The following is an 18887-nucleotide window of genomic DNA, read 5'->3' as shown; positions in this document are numbered from 1 at the left end:
GCGTACAGGTTATGCTAAGATAGCAGCACAATCTAGCGCAAGAAGTTTAGTACGAGAGTCGATGCATGTAAAATCGATAAGTAATGAGTACACGCTTTAAAACATGGTTATTCTTCGTACTTTAAGTTCATGCGTATAGGTTAGGCTAAGATAGCAGCACAGTCTAGCGTAAGAAGTTTAGTACGAGAGTCGATGCATGCAAAATCGATAGGTGATGTGTACACACTTTGAAACATGGCTATTCTTTGTACTTTCAGTTCATGCATCTTAGTTATGCTAAGATAGCAGCACAATCTAGCGGAAGAAGTTTAGTACGATATTTGTTGCATGCAAATCGATAGGTGATGTGTACACACTTTGAAACATGGCTATTCTTTTTACTTTAAGGTCATGCGTATAGGTTATGCTAGGATAGCAGCACAATCTAGCGGCAGGAGATTAGTACGAGAGTCAATGCATGCAAAATCCATAGGTAATGTGTACATGCTTTGAAACATGGCTATTCTTTGTACTTTTAAGTTCATGTGTATAAGTTATGCTATGATGCCAGCACAATCTAGCGGAAGAAGTTTAGTACGAGAGTCAATGCATGCAAAATCGATAGGTAATGTGTACACGCTTTGAAACATGGCTATTCTTTGTACCTTAAGGCCATGCGTATAGGTTATGCTAAGATACCAGCACAATCTAGCGGAAGAAGTTTAGTACGAGAGTCGATGCTTGCAAAATCGATAGGTAATGTGTACATGCTTTGAGACATAGCTATTCTTTGTACTTTAAGTTCATGCATCTTAGTTATGCTAAGATAGCAGCACAATCTACCTGCAGAAGTTTAGTACGAGAGTCGAAACATGCAAATTCGATAGTTGATGTGTACACGCTTTGAAACATGACTAATCATTGTACTTTAAGTTCATTGGTATAGGTTATGCTAAGATAGCAGCATAATCTAGCAGAATAAATTTAGTACAAGATTTGATGCATGCAAAATCAATAAGTAATGTGTACACGCTTTGAAACATGGCTATTCTTTGTACTTTAAGTTCATGCGTACAAGTTATGCTAAGATAGCAGCACAACCTAGCGGAAGAAGTTTAGTACAATATTTGTTGCATGCAAAATCGATAGGTGATGTGTACACACTTTGAAACTGGCTATTCTTTTTACTTTAAGTTCATGCGGATTGGTTATGCTAAGATAGCAGCACGATCTCGCGGAAGGAGTTTAGTACGAGAGTCAATACATGCAAATTCGATAGTTGATGTGTACACGCTTTGAAACATGGCTATTCTTTGTACTTTTAAGTTCATGTGTATAAGTTATGCTAAGGTACCAGCACTATCTAGCGGACGAAGTTCAGTACGAGATTCGATGCATGCAAAATCGATAGGTGATGTGTACACACCTTTTTACTTTAAGGTCATGCGTATAGGTTATGTTAAGATAGCAACACAATCTAGCGGAAGGAGTTTAGTACGATATTTGATGCATGCAAAATCAATAAGTAATGTGTACACGCTTTGAAACATGGCTATTCTTTCTACTTTTAAGTTCATGTGTATAAGTTATGCTAAGATAGCAGTACAATCTAGAGGAAGAAGTTTAGTACGATATTTGTTGCATGCAAAATCAATAAGTAATGTGTACACGCTTTGAGACATAGCTATTCTTTGTACTTTAAGTTCATGCGTATAAGTTATGCTAAGATAGCAGCACAATCACCTGCAGAAGTTTAGTACGAGAGTCGATACATGCAAAGTAGATAGGTAATGTGTACACGCTTTGAAACATGGCTATTCTTTGTACTTTAAAGTCATGCTAAGATAGCAGCCCAATCTAGCGGAAGAAGTTTAGTACGAAAGTCGATGCATGCAAATTCCATAGGTGACGTGTACACGCTTCGAAACATAGCTATTCATTGTACTTACAGTCATGCTAAGATAGCAGCACGATCTAGCGGATGAAGTTTAGTTCGATGGTCGATGTATGTAAAATCGATAGGTGATGTGTACACGCTTTGAAACATAGCAATTCATACTGCTGCTCTGTTCCCAAGACTTTTAAGAATAGCTAATCCTAATGCTGCTCTTAGCGACGTCGAGCTAAGGATTGATTACGTGACCGTGACGTCACGACCACGTGGTCTTGTTTGGTAAACATAGCCACGTGCTTTTTTTGACAGCTGTCTTCTTGACGAACCCTAACCTCACTTTGAAGGACAATAGAGCGTCGCTAACCTCACTGCTGCCATCTTTACGGCGGTAAACCTCAAGGCTGCCACCTTTTGCATGTTATAGCGGGGAATTTAAAATCCAACAACGGAACATTGCTAACCTCACTCTTGCCATCTTTACGGCAGTAAACCTCAAGGGCTGCCACCTTATGCATGTTGTAGCGCGGAATTTAAAATCCAACAACAGAACATTGCTAACCTCACTCTTGCCATCTTGAAAAGTTCAGTGTTCCAAACACTAGTTCGAAAAACGTAACTCATCGCACCTCGGAGATTTTATTAGGTAAGACGTAACCCCTAGGTTCCATTCCTTGTTCTGAACATAAAACCATTTACCAATAAAGATTAATTTTCTACACTTAACAAAGTACAAGCGTTCTTGCTGATAGCGATCGATGAGGTTGTTGCACCTTTAGCTCTTTAGCCCTTTAGCCCATTAGCCCTTTAGCCCATTAGCCCTTTAGCCCATTAGCCCTTTGGCCAAGGAATGTGCGGTAAACTAATCTTCTTAGAACAAAGATATCCCCTGACATGTTCTAAACACATGTTGTATTGAGTACAGTGTTTGGTTCTACTTATTGCGTGTTCTAAATACTTCAATCAATGTTTCGATCACATGATAAAATTAACAGCATAGAGTGCAGTTTTCGATTCCTGCCTTGTTACGTTTCTTCTGTGATTTGCAAGTCTAAACATGCATAATGACGTCATCACTGCAGCACGCGCTTACTCTAGCTATCCCGATGCAGGTTTAAACTTGTTCGATAGAGCTATGCCTTGACATAAGAGGCCTTAACAGCTTATGAAAAAGCACGTCGAATTTTTCAAATTACCTGCCACCACATTTCAAAGGTATGAGGTTTAGTGCTGTAAAGATACCTGCACGATGCAAAGCTAACTTTCTTCATCAGAGCAGCCACCATCTTGTGTGAGCACCTCTAGGCCGTATCATAAGCAGCTGTGTATAGTCACCGTCTTGTCACTGCTACCTTGCGCAAGCACCCCTTGGGCGTCTCATAAGAGCAGCAGCCATCTTGTGCAAGCGCTCTTAATCTGTCTCATAAGAAGCTATGTATAGCCGCCATCTTGTAGAATTAGATAGCTGCCAATGCCAAAGGTCCTAAGTAGGGATCGAACCGTCGATCTCATCATTAGACTATGTTTTTCTTATGCTCCTGATACTGCAAACCTAGGTATCAGGTAGAAAAATTTTATCCGTTTTCGAGATATTTAACATTTTGCATTTAAGCCCTAAATTTAATGAATAGAACCTGCACGGCACGTTATACTCTCTACCATAGCTAGACCTGATCATGTTACGAAGACTTGCTTCAATACAAGCTAAAACAGAGTGAATGCCAAAGGGCCTAAGTAGGAACCGAACCGTCGATCTCATCATTAGACTTATGTTATCATGTTCCTCGTACTGCGAACCGAGGTATTGGGCAGAAAAATTTTGTCCGTTTTGCTCTACGATGCACCGTTTTCGAGATATTTAACATTTTGCATTTAAGCCCCAAATTTAATGAATCGAACTAGCACGACACGTTAGCCTCTAAGCTAAGAGCAGCAGCCATCTTGCGTAAGCACCCTTAAGGCGTCTCATAAGGAGTCGTGTATAGCCGCCATCTTGCGCAAGCATCCTTAGGGCATCTCTAGCCAAGGACCCTTAAGCCACCTCATAAGAGCAACCGCCATCTTGCACAAGCATCCCTAGGGTGTCTCATAAGGAGCCTTGTATAACCACCATCTTATGCAAGCATCCCAAGGGCGTCTCATAAGAACCTATGTATAGCGGTCATCTTGCATAAGAACCTTTAAGGAGTCACCATCTTGTGCAATTAGCGTCGAGAGACGGCTGCTGTAGAATTTTTCTTTTTAAATTATCCGCCACCATATTTCAACTAAAGAGTGTAGCACTGAGGTTAGCGATGTAAGATGGCGGGTGACAGCTGTCAAAAAGCACGCGAGTTTGTTTCCAAACAAGAGCACGTGGGAATTTTCAATTTGCCGCCGCCACATTTCAAAGGTATCTAGCTAAAGATGGCAGCACGGTGCTCTCTTGAATAAAGATGGCGGATGACAGCTAACAGAACTTTTCAAATTACCCGCTACTACAGAGGGCAGCACCGTGCTCTGTGGATTAAAGATGGCGGATGACAGCTGACGAAATTGCCCGCATGATAGCAGCACAGTGCTCTATTGATTAAAGATGGTGGATGACAGCTGTCAAAAAGCACGTGGCTTTGTTTCCAAACAAGAGCACGTAGAATTTGCCGCCACCACATTTCAAAGGTATCTAGCTAAAGAGGGTAGCACTGTGCTCTGTTGATTAAAGATGGCGGATGACGGCTGTCAAAAAAGCGCGTGGGTTTGTTTCCAAACAAGAGCATGTAGAATTTGCCGCCACCATATAGAGGGCAGCACGGTGCTCTCTTGATTAAAGATGGCTGCTGTCATGTGGAATTGCCTGCCACCACAGGTATCTAGCTAAAGAGGGCAGCACGATGCTCAAAGATGGCTGCTGTCAAAAAGCATTTTTCAAATTATCCGCCACCACATTTCAAACTAAAGAGGGCAGCGCTGTGCTCTATAGATTAAAGATGGCGGACGGTAGCTGTCAAATAAGCATGTAGCATTGTTTCCAAACAAGAGCACGTGGAATTTTTCAAATTGCCGCCACCACATAGAGTGCGGTACGGTGCTCCCTTGATTAAAGATGGCGGATGTAGCTGTCAAAAAAGCACGTGGTTTGTTTCCAAACAGGGGCACTTAGAAGTTTTCAAATTGCCGCTACCACATAGAGTGCAGCGCGGTGCTCAAAGATGGCTGCTATCAAAAAAGCATTTTTCAAATTATCCGCCACCACATTTCAAAGATATAGAGGGCAGCATGGTGTTCTGTTGATTAAAGATGGCGGATGACAGCTGTCAGAAAAGCACGTGGGTTTGTTTACCGATTCAAATCTCGCGCTAGTGAGATTAAGTTGGTAGCACTAAGGTTTAGGCCCGCCATGATGGCAGCACTGCGGATGACAGGTGACGAATTTACAGCTACTGCGAAAAAGAGGGCAGCACGGTGCTCTGTACTTTAAAGATTGCGGATGACAGCTGTCAAAAAAGCACGTGGCTTTGTTTATCTCACGCTAGTGAGTTTAAGTTGGTAGTACTAAGGTTTAGGCTCGTCAAGATGGCAGCACTGCCGATGACAGGTGACGAATTTTACATCTACTACGATAAAGAGGGCAGCACAGTGCTCTGTGGTTTAAAGATGGCGGATGACAGCTGCACGTAGCTGTCAAAAAGCACGTGGCTTTGTTTACAAATCTGTCAAAAAGCACGTGGCTGTCAAAAAGCACGTGGCTTTGTTTACCTCGCGCTAGTTAGGTTAAGTTGGTACCACTAAGGTTTAGGCCCGTTAAGATGGCAGTACTGAGGTTAGCGATGCGTTGTTGTCTGTCAAAAAGCACGTGGCTTTGTTTACAAATCTGTCATAAAGCACGTGGCTGTCAAAAAGCACGTGGCTTTGTTTACCTCGAGCTAGTTAGGTTAAGTTGGTACCACTGAGGTTTAGGCCCGTCAAGATGGCAGCAGTGAGGTTAGCGATGCGTTGTTGTCGATGACAGCTGTCAAAAAGCACGTGGCTTTGTTTACAAATTCAAATCTCCCGCCAAAATTCAAATTTCCCGCCAAAAATTCAAATTTCCCGCGGGAGGATGCGGCGGAGGCGGCGGCGGAGGAGGCGGGCGGAGGAGGCGGGCGGCGGCGGCTGCCGCAGAACTGTCCCATTTACACTACTTTGGTAAGAACTGAAAGCCCAATCACCTTTCAAGGGGACGAAGATCCTCTTTGGGCCTAGCATAGCGGGATATTGCACCCAGTGTTCTTTACAGTAAGTGTCGTATACTCAAGTTTCGTTTTCATTTAGTTAACCAGCCTACCTCTGTGTGTGGTGATTTAGAAGGGGATAGTAGCCATCTATTTTTTCAATGTCCTGTCTATTTTGCCCCCTGTCGTAAGCTAATCATTAGTCTTTTACAAGATATCAGAATCATTCCGTATTGACGGTTTTCACTTTACAATGGTGAAAAATGAAAGTATCCTCCTATTCAATACATCATATATTCCGTCATTAGACGGAGTAAACAAGTTCAGACATGTTTCGGCTCGTTAGAGCCATCTTCAGTGAAAAAATTAGGGGGTTGGAATAATTTACATAATATGAGTTGAAAAAATGCTAAAAAACATAATGAAAGCGCAAATGAAAAAACAAACAAAAGAGAGCCTAGACGGAAACAAAATAGCACAAATATACAATATTTACATCAATATGCAGAGCAAAAAGGTGTTTTTTCTCCTTATCACAGGCTTTTCGCCTGCAGGTTAATTCAGGCTTGGTTTCTCTCAAAATGTTTGCTCCCGCTCTCCTCCTGACCATTTTGATGTGATGGGTTTCCACTAGGATTTTGACAGCGATTTCAAACTGTTTTGTCGTTTTTATAAACTAATAATTTGTAAACTATGAGGTCCACAACCTCACCATGTGCTACCATTATTCATTTCCATCTGCATCATTTGTTTTCTCATTCCCTTGTTTCTTAGGTTAACGCAGTTTTTTAGTATCAATTATTATTTCAAATTATCTCCTGTTTCACTGAATTTTGTTGCAATAAGTTTTTTGCTCTGCATATTGATGTAAATATTGTATATTTGTGCTATTTTGTTTCCGTCTAGGCTCTCTTTTGTTTGTTTTTTCATTTGCGCTTTCATTATGTTTTTTAGCATTTTTTCAACTCATATTATGTAAATTATTCCAACCCCCTAATTTTTTCACTGAAGATGGCTCTAACGAGCCGAAACATGTCTGAACTTGTTTACTCCGTCTAATGACGGAATATATGATGTATTGAATAGGAGGATACTTTCATTTTTCGCCATTGTAAAGTGAAATCATTAGTCTGACACGAATGAAAAATCCCTTTCGTACCAGTCTTTCCTGTCTGTTATTTGATCTATCACCTGACATCATTACACTTCTTAATCAACTCCTTGCTGATGCTCAATTGATTCTATAACCATTCCAAGTTCACGACTCCTTTACTGACCTATTTCACTGGCGTGTAAGTTTATTCACTCACTTTCTTTCTGGTCTTAGTTTATTTTTGCCTTCCGTTATACTTTACTCCTGGTGCTACTGTCCTTCTCGCTACTACATATAGCTGCTGCCTTTTGTCACTCCCAATACTCCTGCTTCATACATTATCGTACGTATTTCCGGTGCGTTCCTCTTTTGTCAACTAGATCAGACATCGCGTGTCATTGTTTTAGGTTAGTACTCTTATCTATACACTACACTCTCCGATATTTGTCTCATTTCCTCCTCAATCCTTCAACGTTTACCCTCCTCTTAGTTTTAAAATTTATTATTTAATTTTTTTTCTTCTTCCCCCTCATAGATCTTTCCTACATGTTTGTCTATCCCAATTGTAGACCCGGTCGTGTGTTTGAGTAGCAAACAAGTCGCCAAGATGGGTCACTTCATTGTGAAGATTAGCACCTTTGTGTCCCTGTGCGCTTTCCTATGTCTCATCCCCTTTTTGCTTATTTGCTTAATCCCCGCGTCTCATGAGCGATCCTCTCTACACCTGTCACCCTAACTTCAAAAACTTTTCGTTCCATACGGGAATGTGAGTGGCATGTCCACAGCTCGATCATATTTACAAGTGATTAATGATTTTGTTCTCTTCATACAGTACTTCTCTTATCTACCCTTGACCGCTATGTTTCGGCTTCCATTTTGAACTAAGTGCACTCTTATCTACCCTTGACCGCTATGTTTCGGCTTCCATTTTGAACTAAGTGCAAGATTTGTTCGTGTGTGAACTGTGAATACCTCGACAGATTTCAGGGACATCAGTTTTCTACCCCTCCATTAATATGTCCAATTTGCCCTTATCTTATGTTCTTTAGACTCTGTCTCGCGTGTGATTTCTTGTATTATTCGCATAGTGGCTGGACGACAGTAAAAAAAAAAGAGTCCCAAAGTATCAAGAAAGAAGAAGAAGAAGTGTCGTATGCTCTGGAATATTAACTGGTAATTCATCCTTTCCTAAATTCAGCCTGTTCTACCGACTGGTACAAATCAAATCCGTTTTTCAGGAGTTTGTTTTAAGTGATTAAATTACATTAAAATATCAGGTTTTGTCTCGAAGTGTCAGGTATGTATAAGACGCGTATTTGCCAGTTGTACAGCTTATTACGTTAATTGTATTACAGGTTTTCTTCATTGAGTAATTGTGATTTCTATTATTTTACACTGTGTCCGCAGCATCTAACATATTGTCCGTAATGCCACTGCCTTCGTAATGTCCAGGCCGTACTGTACCTCTGATGACGTCACGCTTTGGGGGGAACTTGAAGGCGATACGCATACGCTCCGCTTGAATAACACACTCGTTCAAATTACTTAAAGAACTGTTAACACCTTATAAAACCAAAACCTATCGTCAAATATTTGTTAATTCTGACATACAATGCATATTCTTCTCCGTAACGTTCTATTTCTCGCGTATATACGTTCGTTTGCGTGAGTACAGCCTAACATTTTGAGACATATTCTTCCGATTTTATCCATTTTCTGGTCAACTGGAACATTCACATCATACACACTGACAGAAAACATGCAGCCAATTACCATACTATTTATTACAAATATAAATTATTTCTGTACCTCACTGTTTCCACTTCATGAACACTGCAGCTTTCCTGAACCTCTTACAGGAAGTTACACCAGTAAGGAGTAGGTCTGCTCTCTTTGAAGCACTTTGTTGAATACACAAGTCGGTGTGAATTTTGGAAAAATTATTTAAAAACATATTCACCCAAATATATATACACTGTCCGGCCAGGTTTTCCAATTTCTTCCCGCAGTCACAAATGACTAGGGAATCTGCCAACTGCATTGACTCCAAAGCCAAGGATATTGTGACACACTTAAGATTGTCTGAATTTAGAAATACCATCTTATATGTATCTGACACTAACACACAAAATACTTTGTACACCTCAATTCTAAGTTCTATTGACATGTCTGATGGATACTTTAAGCCCCCTCGATTTAGGAAATTCAGATATCTTACTTCTGGAGATAATTCATATATAAGATCTGAATCTGTCAGAAGATAACATTTACATAAATCACACTGCTGTTTGATACTCTTTTTTTGTTGTTGCCATTTGCTTCTCGTCGCGCCGACACAGATAGGTCTTACGGCGACGATAGGGCAGGAAAGGTCTAGGAATGGGAAGGAAGTGGCCGTGGCCTTAATTAAGGTACAGCCCCAGCATTCGCCTGGCGTGAAAATGGAGAACCACGGAAAACCATCTTCAGGGCTGCCGACAGTGGGGTTCGAACCCACTGTCTCCCGAATACTGGATACTGGCCGCACTTAAGCGACTGCAGCTATCGAGCTCGGTGATACTCATAAATAAGACTTGCATTTTCAAATACACCGAATTCAGATAAGCCATAGGTCTAATTACATAAAAATACAGGACCTACCTAATGGGACCCATGTTTATGACATAATAAAAAAATTTACCTCACCATCTGGACGTGACACTCTTATTTCTCTCAGGATGTGATTTTCAGGAAAGTGCTTGATACACACAACTGTGTTTTGATTAACTATTAAATTCTCCCTGGGAATAGCCTTCTTCCATAACTAAACTAGTTCTTCATCAAAAGGAAACACAAATACCGGAGTGTAGTCTCCTTGTTTATAATTGGCTTTGCAGCCAGGCACACAGCAACTCTAAGGCATGGTGATTTCCCTCACTGATCATCTTAATTCAAGTATATACAATTCGTGGTTAATAATAAAACACAGAATGCAGAAACTCAATTAATTTTACACTATAAATATAACTTTACACAAATAAACTACAAAATTAAAACACCGAAGAACGATCTTCTTAACCTATAGCTTCACATAAATACACGCTCACACTAAGTTTTCTTCACTAATTAACGACTTTCCACTTAATAATGCAGTCGATGACGACTCATTCTCACATAAATCTGAGTGAACATGCAGCCATCGTTAAAAGTTTCAATAAAACTGCGAAAAACTGTGTTTAACTCTACTAACTCATGTGCTAAACTTCCCCCCTAACGATCAGCTGATTGCTTTCCCGCGCTAGTTACAGTACGGCCTGGACATCACGAAGGCAGTGGTAATGCCCAAGTTTCAGTAATTTACTTTTGCGTTACAGTTGCAGGCAAGTCTTACCCTCGTGTGTTGTAGCAGTATATCGGGTATCGAAATTTATTGGAATGAGGAATTGTTTTGTAGGGCTACGTAGGTGAAGAATTGCGGATACTAGTTTTAGAAAGAAATTACAAAATGTAATGTATAATTTTAATTATTGTGTTGATGTGTGATTTGTGTGAATTAAAAGTGACGCTGTGGATGTTGAGTTGTTATATACACTGTAGGCTGCAAAAGATTGTAGTAGTGTTTGAAATCTTGAGAGCTGTTCCGTGTAGGATATCTGTAAGATTATTTGCATATGTAGGATTCTTGGTGTATCAGTGTTGTTGTGGTGATTCTTCTGTACTACATCCTTACACCACAACAGCTGTATTTGGTATTTACTCCTCATGTTTTAGTTAACAATAGGCTGCCTCTCTTTCGTAAGATATTTCCTGATTTATTGGTGTGTAAAAGATCTTTTTGCATGGGTTCGAATCCCAGGATAGACAGCCCTGAAAATCATTTCCGTGGTTCCCCTTTTTCTCGTTAATTAACTTTAATTAACGCCACTATCTTCTTAATCCTAGCACTTTCCCTTAGAATTGTTGGTGCAACATTAAACCAGTAGCAAAAAATGGAAGAAAAATCTTCAGGGACACATTCTGGCTCTGGAAACTGTAAAAGGTGGTTACTTGAAAGTAAAATCAATAATATATTAATACAATAACCAGTGATGGCCAGAACAAGTAGTGTGCCTATGTTGCAATATACAAAATAATTGATCGTAGTTTCCTGAATAGATATGTGTTTACATCGAAATCTCTTTCTGGCAATGATAAGAATTGATGCAAATGGACACAGGAATGAAGCTCGTATTATATTTATGCATTATGTTTAATTTTACAGTAAAATATCACGGTGACTAACAAGCACTCTTATTGGCTGAAATGAATTCTGTGAGGCACGACTCAAGGTGTTCAACACAGACAAGTTTCTTACCACCTTGGGGAACAATAAAAACTGCTAAATATTTAAAGCAATTGTTTGACATGGAACTCCCTTCATGGGGTGCTCTTTTAATCAAATCTTGGTTGTGTCATTAGACATGACATGCACAGACAAATAATGAAAGTGCACTTAAGTAAATGTTGGTAGCATTTCTTCGATGAAATGAGGTTATAGAAGTGTTTTATAAATTTTTATTTTCCATGGTTTCCCATTTTCACACCACCTTAATAAGGCCACGGCCGCTTCCTTCCCATTCCTAGGCCTTCCCTTTCCCATCGTCGCAATAAGACCTATCTGTGTCGGTGCGACGTAAAGCCACTAGCAAAGAAAATTTGCTTAGTCTGTTGACAAATAACCTAAGTAACAATAAGGTAATATATTTTTCTGGACTGTGTTTCAGTGTAAGGTCATTGGAAGTAGTCAAAAACTCTATTACCTTCTAACTACTTCAGTTGCAGTGTGAAATGGACCTGGAAATAGATATGAAAGAAGAACCAGCCAGGCTTGAAGGAACAACAAATGCATCACTTGTAAGTCTCATTCCAGATAACTTGATAGAGTTCAGAATTTAACCCTTACCAGCTGAATATATTTGCTGGGGCATAATTTACTATGTGCTTCCCCTATATTAACATCAGCAGTCACAATTTGCTGCATGGTTATCTAAGCGTGGTATGTCTCTGTTTTGTTTCTTTGTCTGGGAATACTGCAGCAGCATGCTACAGAAAGCTGCCAACTCTTAGGAACTACAAACAACAGTATTGATATACAGCCTGTGTCTGAAAAGTTCAGTGAATGTTCTCATGAAATAAAGACAACATAAGTTACACACAAAATTCCATTACTGGCCTTCGAAGTAATCTCTGTTAGCTACAACACACTTTTGACATTGACTATAAAGCTGCTGGAAGCTGCCAGCAAACACTTCTTTTGAAATCTCCTGGAGAACCCTTGTCATGTGTTGTTGGATACATGCTACACTTAATGTTAATGTTATTATTTCAATTACATGCTACACTGTCGAACTGGTGGCCTTTAAGGGCTAATTTGAGACGGGGAACAAAACAAAATCTGCCTACCCAAAATCCAGAGAATACGGAGGGTGTGGATGAACAATAACCTTCCGTTCGGCGAGAAACTGAGTCATGAGGATTGCGGTGTGCAGACGGGCAGGAGCTTCCACTGTCTACTCTGGTACAGTTCAGGCCGAACCCGACTGATGCGTTACAGTACTAAATTCCCATGTGGAATTCCGCATTGATAGGTGTACCCTGGGGTACAAATTCATGATGAATGACACCGTTGCTATCGAAAAAGTCAATTATGAGCCAACTTTTCTCGGGAGGCGGAGAAGACGCTGAACATCACGCTATTGACTGTCTCTTGGTCTCCGTATCATACTGGTAGCTCCATGACTCGTCTCCTGTAATGATGGTTTTCAACATCCGCCAATTTTGGTCACATACGTCAATGATGTCTCCCAACGTTTCCATACGATTTTGAACACAACAGAACATTTATTGAACATAACAGGCGACTTTGCCCCTATACATGTTCACATACAGAGTAAAATAAATAATAGAGAATAATAAAGTGAAGCAATACAAATTTAGCTGTCTGCTGCTACCGTCCGACTGTGTCATCCCCCTGGTGAGAAGAAGGCCGCCTTCCCCATGATGACAAGGCTGGCACTAACTGTGGGGCCCTAAGGAGAACCCCAACCATCCTACCAGATGACAGTGTGTTTTCTTCCCACCATTCCATTACGACGGTCCACATCTAACTGGATCCTCTCTCCTCCCCTATCCAGCCTATCGTATTCTTCCCTTCCTTGGCTTATTTGGAGTGGGCCTTACCCACCCCGTCTTTCTCACTTGCCCATCCTCCCTTACTCCCCCCTCCTAATATGCATGTATGGTGAGAAAAAAGCACCTGCCCTAATATAATAATAATAATAATAATAATAGACAACTCATATTACAAAAAAAGGGTAAGGAAAGAAATTGCCGTATCCCCTGGGCATGCCATGAGATTCGTTTGATACTCCGGAAACGTAAAACCCCTAAATAGAGTCACCACAGCAGTCATCCTCAGAACCTCGTGCCATGCCCCTCATTCCGTTGAATTAAAACCCCAGAATCAAGAGAGAAATAAAGATAATAATAATAAGAATAATATATATATGATAGTATTATTCCTAGCAGTCATTAGCTGTAGCAGTCACTTACTCAATGTTCAAACATGCTCATCAAGTTCCATACGATTTTGCTTCTGCTAGTCTGTCAGGTTGTGCAGTACAAACCGGGCACAAAACTTCCGCTTTTTCAAATGTTCGTGAACAATGGTCCTTACACTGTCGTTTCCTGCACCCACTTCATCTGCTATCATTCGTAAGGACAGTCGCTAATCATTCACAAGCATCTGTCTCACTCGTTTGATGTTGTCTGGAGATGTGCTTGTGGTTGGTCGACCCGAACGCGCCTCGTCCTCAACCCCAACCAGACAAAACTGCACTTTTTACTCACTGCCTGAGCGTGGTAAACTTGCTCTGACATTGCATATGTTTCCATTGCCGTTTTTCCTAGGTGGAAGCAAAACTTCAAGTTAATGCGTTGCTCCAATTTGCACTCCATTGTGCAATGACACAAGTCCTCACACTGACTCCGTGCAATGTGTTGCAGCATTCAACTCCATTTAACTGTGTAGAGTTCACCGATATGGGGCATTTGGTGTTATGTCGTGCTATGGGTATGCGCGAGTGCACCGTCTGAACTAGCACGGTGTACAAACTAGCCGACCATTCTCTGAACTTTTCAGACACAAGTTGTACATCTATTGCTCCAGCTAGTGACTAAAGCATAGTTCATGGGTCGAGGAAAGGGGTTCTGGTGGCATAAGCCCGCAGGTATCGGCCGCCGAGTGGACAATTGGCCTCTAGCAATTACTAGGGACATGGCCGTGCATTCCCTGTTTGATAGAGGCAAAAAGCTGAATTAATGTTGTGGGCTTGATAGTAAAATAACCTTATTTAGGTTCATCTTGTGACAAAGTTGTGATAGGCAGTGTCTCAAGATTGAGTTTTCAGGGCATTTCATGTGTGAAGTACCCATCGACTGACTGTCTGTTTTTAAATGTTTACCTCTGTTGGTTGTGAAATAGATTTCTGTGGGGTGTGTGGTCAAGTCTTTATTCTGCTTGGTTTGGTAATGGAATCTTTGTGGGATTGACATCATTTCCTCTCATATGTCAGCCAACTGCATTGGTAGTAATTGCTGAGGTGATGTAAAATGGTGGGTGCTAGATTGAATTGGGTTATGGCCAGTAGGTCCGTGGCTCTCATGGTGAACATATTTTTCCTTAATAAGAAATTACAGTTAAGATTTGCATCAAGTAAACTTTTTTACATTATTACTAATGTTGGATGAGCAAGTAGTAAAATTCTGCCCTGGCAGTGTACTGTGGGTATAGCTCATCTAAATCAAACATCCTGATGAAGGCAGAGATGCAGTGGAATATTTTTGAGAAGAAGCATTATCTTTACATTACCTTTCTTTACTCTGTCTGTTGCTACTCTAATCGTAGTACAGTACACTCATCTGAGTGTGTGACTTTCAGTTCAGTGGCTCTTGATCTGGTAGCTCAGAGGGTAAACTGATGCTATGCTAATTTCATGTTCGCGAGTGTGATTCTGATCCAGTTTAGGGTTATTTGAGGAAGCTGAATTATCGCAGGACATGTCTGTAGTTATATTGGCATGAAAGTGAATTCCTCCACATCATTCTGGCACCTCAGAGTCTTTGAAAATCTTGAAAGTTGGAAGAGGGATGTTCAATCAATAACTGTGACTTCACAGTAATAATCTGTTGCAAACACTGTAGACTGCTAATTTATAGATGAGATATTGTCCAAGAGTTGATTAAAGCTCAAATTCTGCAATTAATGCATGCTGTTTTGAGTTCTATGTTACAGGCACTGCACAGGAGAATGGTGGTCGAACATATCCCAAGATATGAGTGGACCACTATTCAAGATCTGTGCCTTTCATATTTCTTGTCATGTCATGTTCTTTTCAAACTTGAACCTGACATATTAGCGCACTCCTGATCAAGAACTCTAGGTTTGATATTTCTTATAGTGCTACTGTGTCAGACTTGTACAGATATCAGATTGCACCTCTACTATTTTTACCATCTGATTATAAAAAAGGATAGTTGGCCCATTTTACTTTCGAAAAAAGTAATATCCTCCAACACTACTCTACCACCATTAGCACCACATGTTAAAAATTATTACTCCTATCTTAATTAGTGTTGAAGAAGATAAATCACAAATATTTCGTGAGTCTACTACCCCCTGTGGGTGGGGGTTACAGATGAAGATTGCACCCACGTTATGCCCTGCCTGTCATAAGAGGTGACAAGGAGGGGCGACCAAGGGATGATTGAATTAGAACTATGAAACTACTTGTGATTAATACCATCACTCGGGGTTAGGTATGCAATAGGTTTGTGATTAGTAGCGGCAGAGGGCAGTTCACTCAGTGTTTCCAGTATCTGTGATTAGTACCACTATATGCATAACATCACGGGCTTACTTTGCCTGTGATTTGTACCATTATGTGAGAAACACCATGGGTCTGGGTGTTGCCTGTGATTAGTATCATTATGTGAGAAACACCATGGGTCTGGGCATTGCCTATGATTAGTACCACTGTATGAGTGACACTGTTGGTCTGTGTTGCCTGTGATTTGTACCATCATGCGAGAAACACCATGGGTCTGGGCATTACCTATGATTAGTACCACAGTATGAGTGACACTGTTGGTCTGTGTTGCCTGTGATTTGTACCATCATGCGAGAAACACCATGGGTCTGGGCATTGCCTATGATTAGTACGACTGTATGAGTGACACTGTTGGTCTGTGTTGCCTGTGATTTGTACCATCATGCGAGAAACACTATGGGTCTGGGCATTGCCTATGATTAGTACCACTGTATGAGTGACACTGTTGGTCTGCGTTGCTGTGATTTGTACTCAGTATGTGAGGAACGCCACGGGATAGTACAAATCCATATGATTAGTACACCTATGTGAGGTGCACCATGGGTTTGCGTTGCCTACGAGTGACACCATTATGTGAGAAACACTGTAGGTCTGCCTTCCTTGTACGATGTACAATACTTGTGAGTGGTACCATAATGTTTCAAACACCGTGAGTTTACACTACCTTTGATTAGTACCGCAACTTGAGAAATACATTGGTTCTACTTTACTAGCATTAAGTGCCATTATGAGGGACCGTTGTCCTGGATATAGAACCCCTTTAGATAACAAGCATTGATTCAGGATTGTGCTGTGGAAGAAGTCCCTTGGTCGGTAATATAATTTCAGGAAAGGTGAGACTTTGCGGGTCGGATCCACTGATTGTTTTAAATTCATATTCATCCATTCATTCTTCATCATTACATCTTGAATTCTGCTCAGTTGATGAATTTTGTCCTTTTAAATTGTCATTACATTTTGTCTCATTTCGAACCATTATGGGCTGCTGACCTAGATGTTAAGCCCCTTCAAACAAGCATCATCATCACCAAAACAGTCTACTGAAACAGAATGTTAACACAGGTGTGATAACTCTGGGTTACCCTCATATCCACAATGAGCTGGAAGATATGTGTGTTAAGGAAAGAGCAGATTTGCCTATGACATACAAGAGATAAAATAGTTCAAAATCTGAATGTAATTTCTCTCAAAATAAGTATTTTGCTCGGATGTTGAATTCATTTAGAAAGGCAGAATAGTGATTAATTTTATTCCTCCAATACAGATCTGTATATATAGAACCATGTATAAGGTCTCTAGAATACATGATTTCTGAGAAAATTGTCTTTAATATGCCCCTTCTTAGTGGGCTCTGACACTTTGAGGACTTAAGGCACATTAAAAATGGACTTTTTTTCCCTCTTTGCCATTATTTCATTTTGTCCATCATTTGTCATCCTTTCCGTAGTTCAGCTTCTATTCTCTTTCTCCTATATTGAATTTGTCAAGTCTTTGTATTCTAGAATTGTATACTTTAATTCACTTTTATTTTTAAATGAACTTATATTTGATCGTAAGCTTTTGATTACAGTCCCTCTCCCATACACAGAGAGGTTTCATGAATCCAAGTGAGGTCTCGTAGTAGATCATGAAAGAGTTTCTGAAACTGCAGATGTACACTACAACACTGCTGGTGTTCTCATCCTCACAGTTCTTCACAGAATTGTACATAACATTGTTGTAGTAGTATAACATTGCGTTTGTAGTTGCTTTGAGTTTGGGCTACATCACATCTTTCCCTGGTATATGACTGTGATAAGCCTGCTTCTTTCTTGTTCATTTTATATTTTTACACTTGGAAGCATTTAAATATGCTGTTTGAAACAGAACTGTCTCAATGCTTTATGAAGCCCTTGTGAACTCAGCAAAACCAGAGTAGAAAATGTGATTAAAATATTTCAAGGTATTTTAATCTGTCTGTAAGCAGACTCTATGCTGAGAAGAAAGAAAAGATTTAGAACAGTTTTAACACCTGGAAATGGTTCAGGCAACCTCTAAGATATGATTGATATGATTGGACATATGAAAACAGTTAATACGATTTGGTGTTTATGTCTGTGTCAGCTTCCTTCCAAATTCTGTGCGAGATGGCCCCAATTGCATGCCCGGTAGGATATCTTCTGACATAGATAGAAAATGTTTCTCATTTTATATTCGGTTTTCAGTCTCATCCTTTCTCTGACATAAGCAGTGAGTAAGGATAATAACACCATTCTCAGTACAGCTTTTGGTTATAAGAATCGTCTGCTGGTAGAAATCTTCGTTAAACATTAGTGAAATTATGAAAGTAACTGTAATACTGGCAGGTAATGAATTATCATGCTCATTTGTTGGTGACTATATTTGTACATGTTTGTTATGTGCATAACTATTATATCTTATTTTCCACAGGAAAATATTGAACATGTATCAGATATGATAGTTCTGAAGAAAGAAGCCAAATTGGAGTTAACAGAGCCAGGGCAAACACAGGAAAACTCTCTTGAGGTAATGTGCATAATCTGATAAGCCGTTGTCAGGTAATGAAAATAGTTAGAAAATTACCCAACAGATATCAGTGGGTGACTCTTCATTTCAATGCATACAATTGATAGTCCTGCGCAGAATATACTTTTTTATGAGATTGACTGTTTACTGACCTAATTTCACTTTTCCTTCAAGTTGTTCCACGATCTTGCATTATGTATTGTGTAGCTGTTAGGATTGCTCCAAAGACATCTACTGTATATAATTTGGGAGCTGGTATCATTCCTGCTGATACTTTTGAGTATGCAGATATTTTCAAACAC

General features: G+C 40.1%; 1 protein-coding gene across 1 annotated transcript in view; it reads left to right on the top strand.

Moving 5' to 3' along the window:
• The first annotated feature begins 8104 nt into the window (after window positions 1-8104).
• The window catches only part of LOC136885370 (zinc finger protein 577-like), a 77143-nt gene continuing 66360 nt past the window's right edge, over window positions 8105-18887 (top strand). Inside the window, exons 1-3 of the mRNA XM_067157882.2 lie at window positions 8105-8326; window positions 11896-12025; window positions 18490-18585. Coding sequence (XP_067013983.2) covers window positions 11960-12025; window positions 18490-18585 — 162 coding nt within the window. The 5' untranslated portion in view covers window positions 8105-8326; window positions 11896-11959. The remainder of the gene's footprint in view (window positions 8327-11895; window positions 12026-18489; window positions 18586-18887) is intronic.

The sequence above is a fragment of the Anabrus simplex genome, chromosome 14 (genome assembly GCF_040414725.1).
Source record: "Anabrus simplex isolate iqAnaSimp1 chromosome 14, ASM4041472v1, whole genome shotgun sequence".
Classification (NCBI taxonomy): Eukaryota; Metazoa; Arthropoda; class Insecta; order Orthoptera; family Tettigoniidae; genus Anabrus; species Anabrus simplex.
The sequence above is the reverse complement of the archived record's forward strand: the minus strand, read 5'-3'. Positions and strand labels throughout refer to the sequence as shown.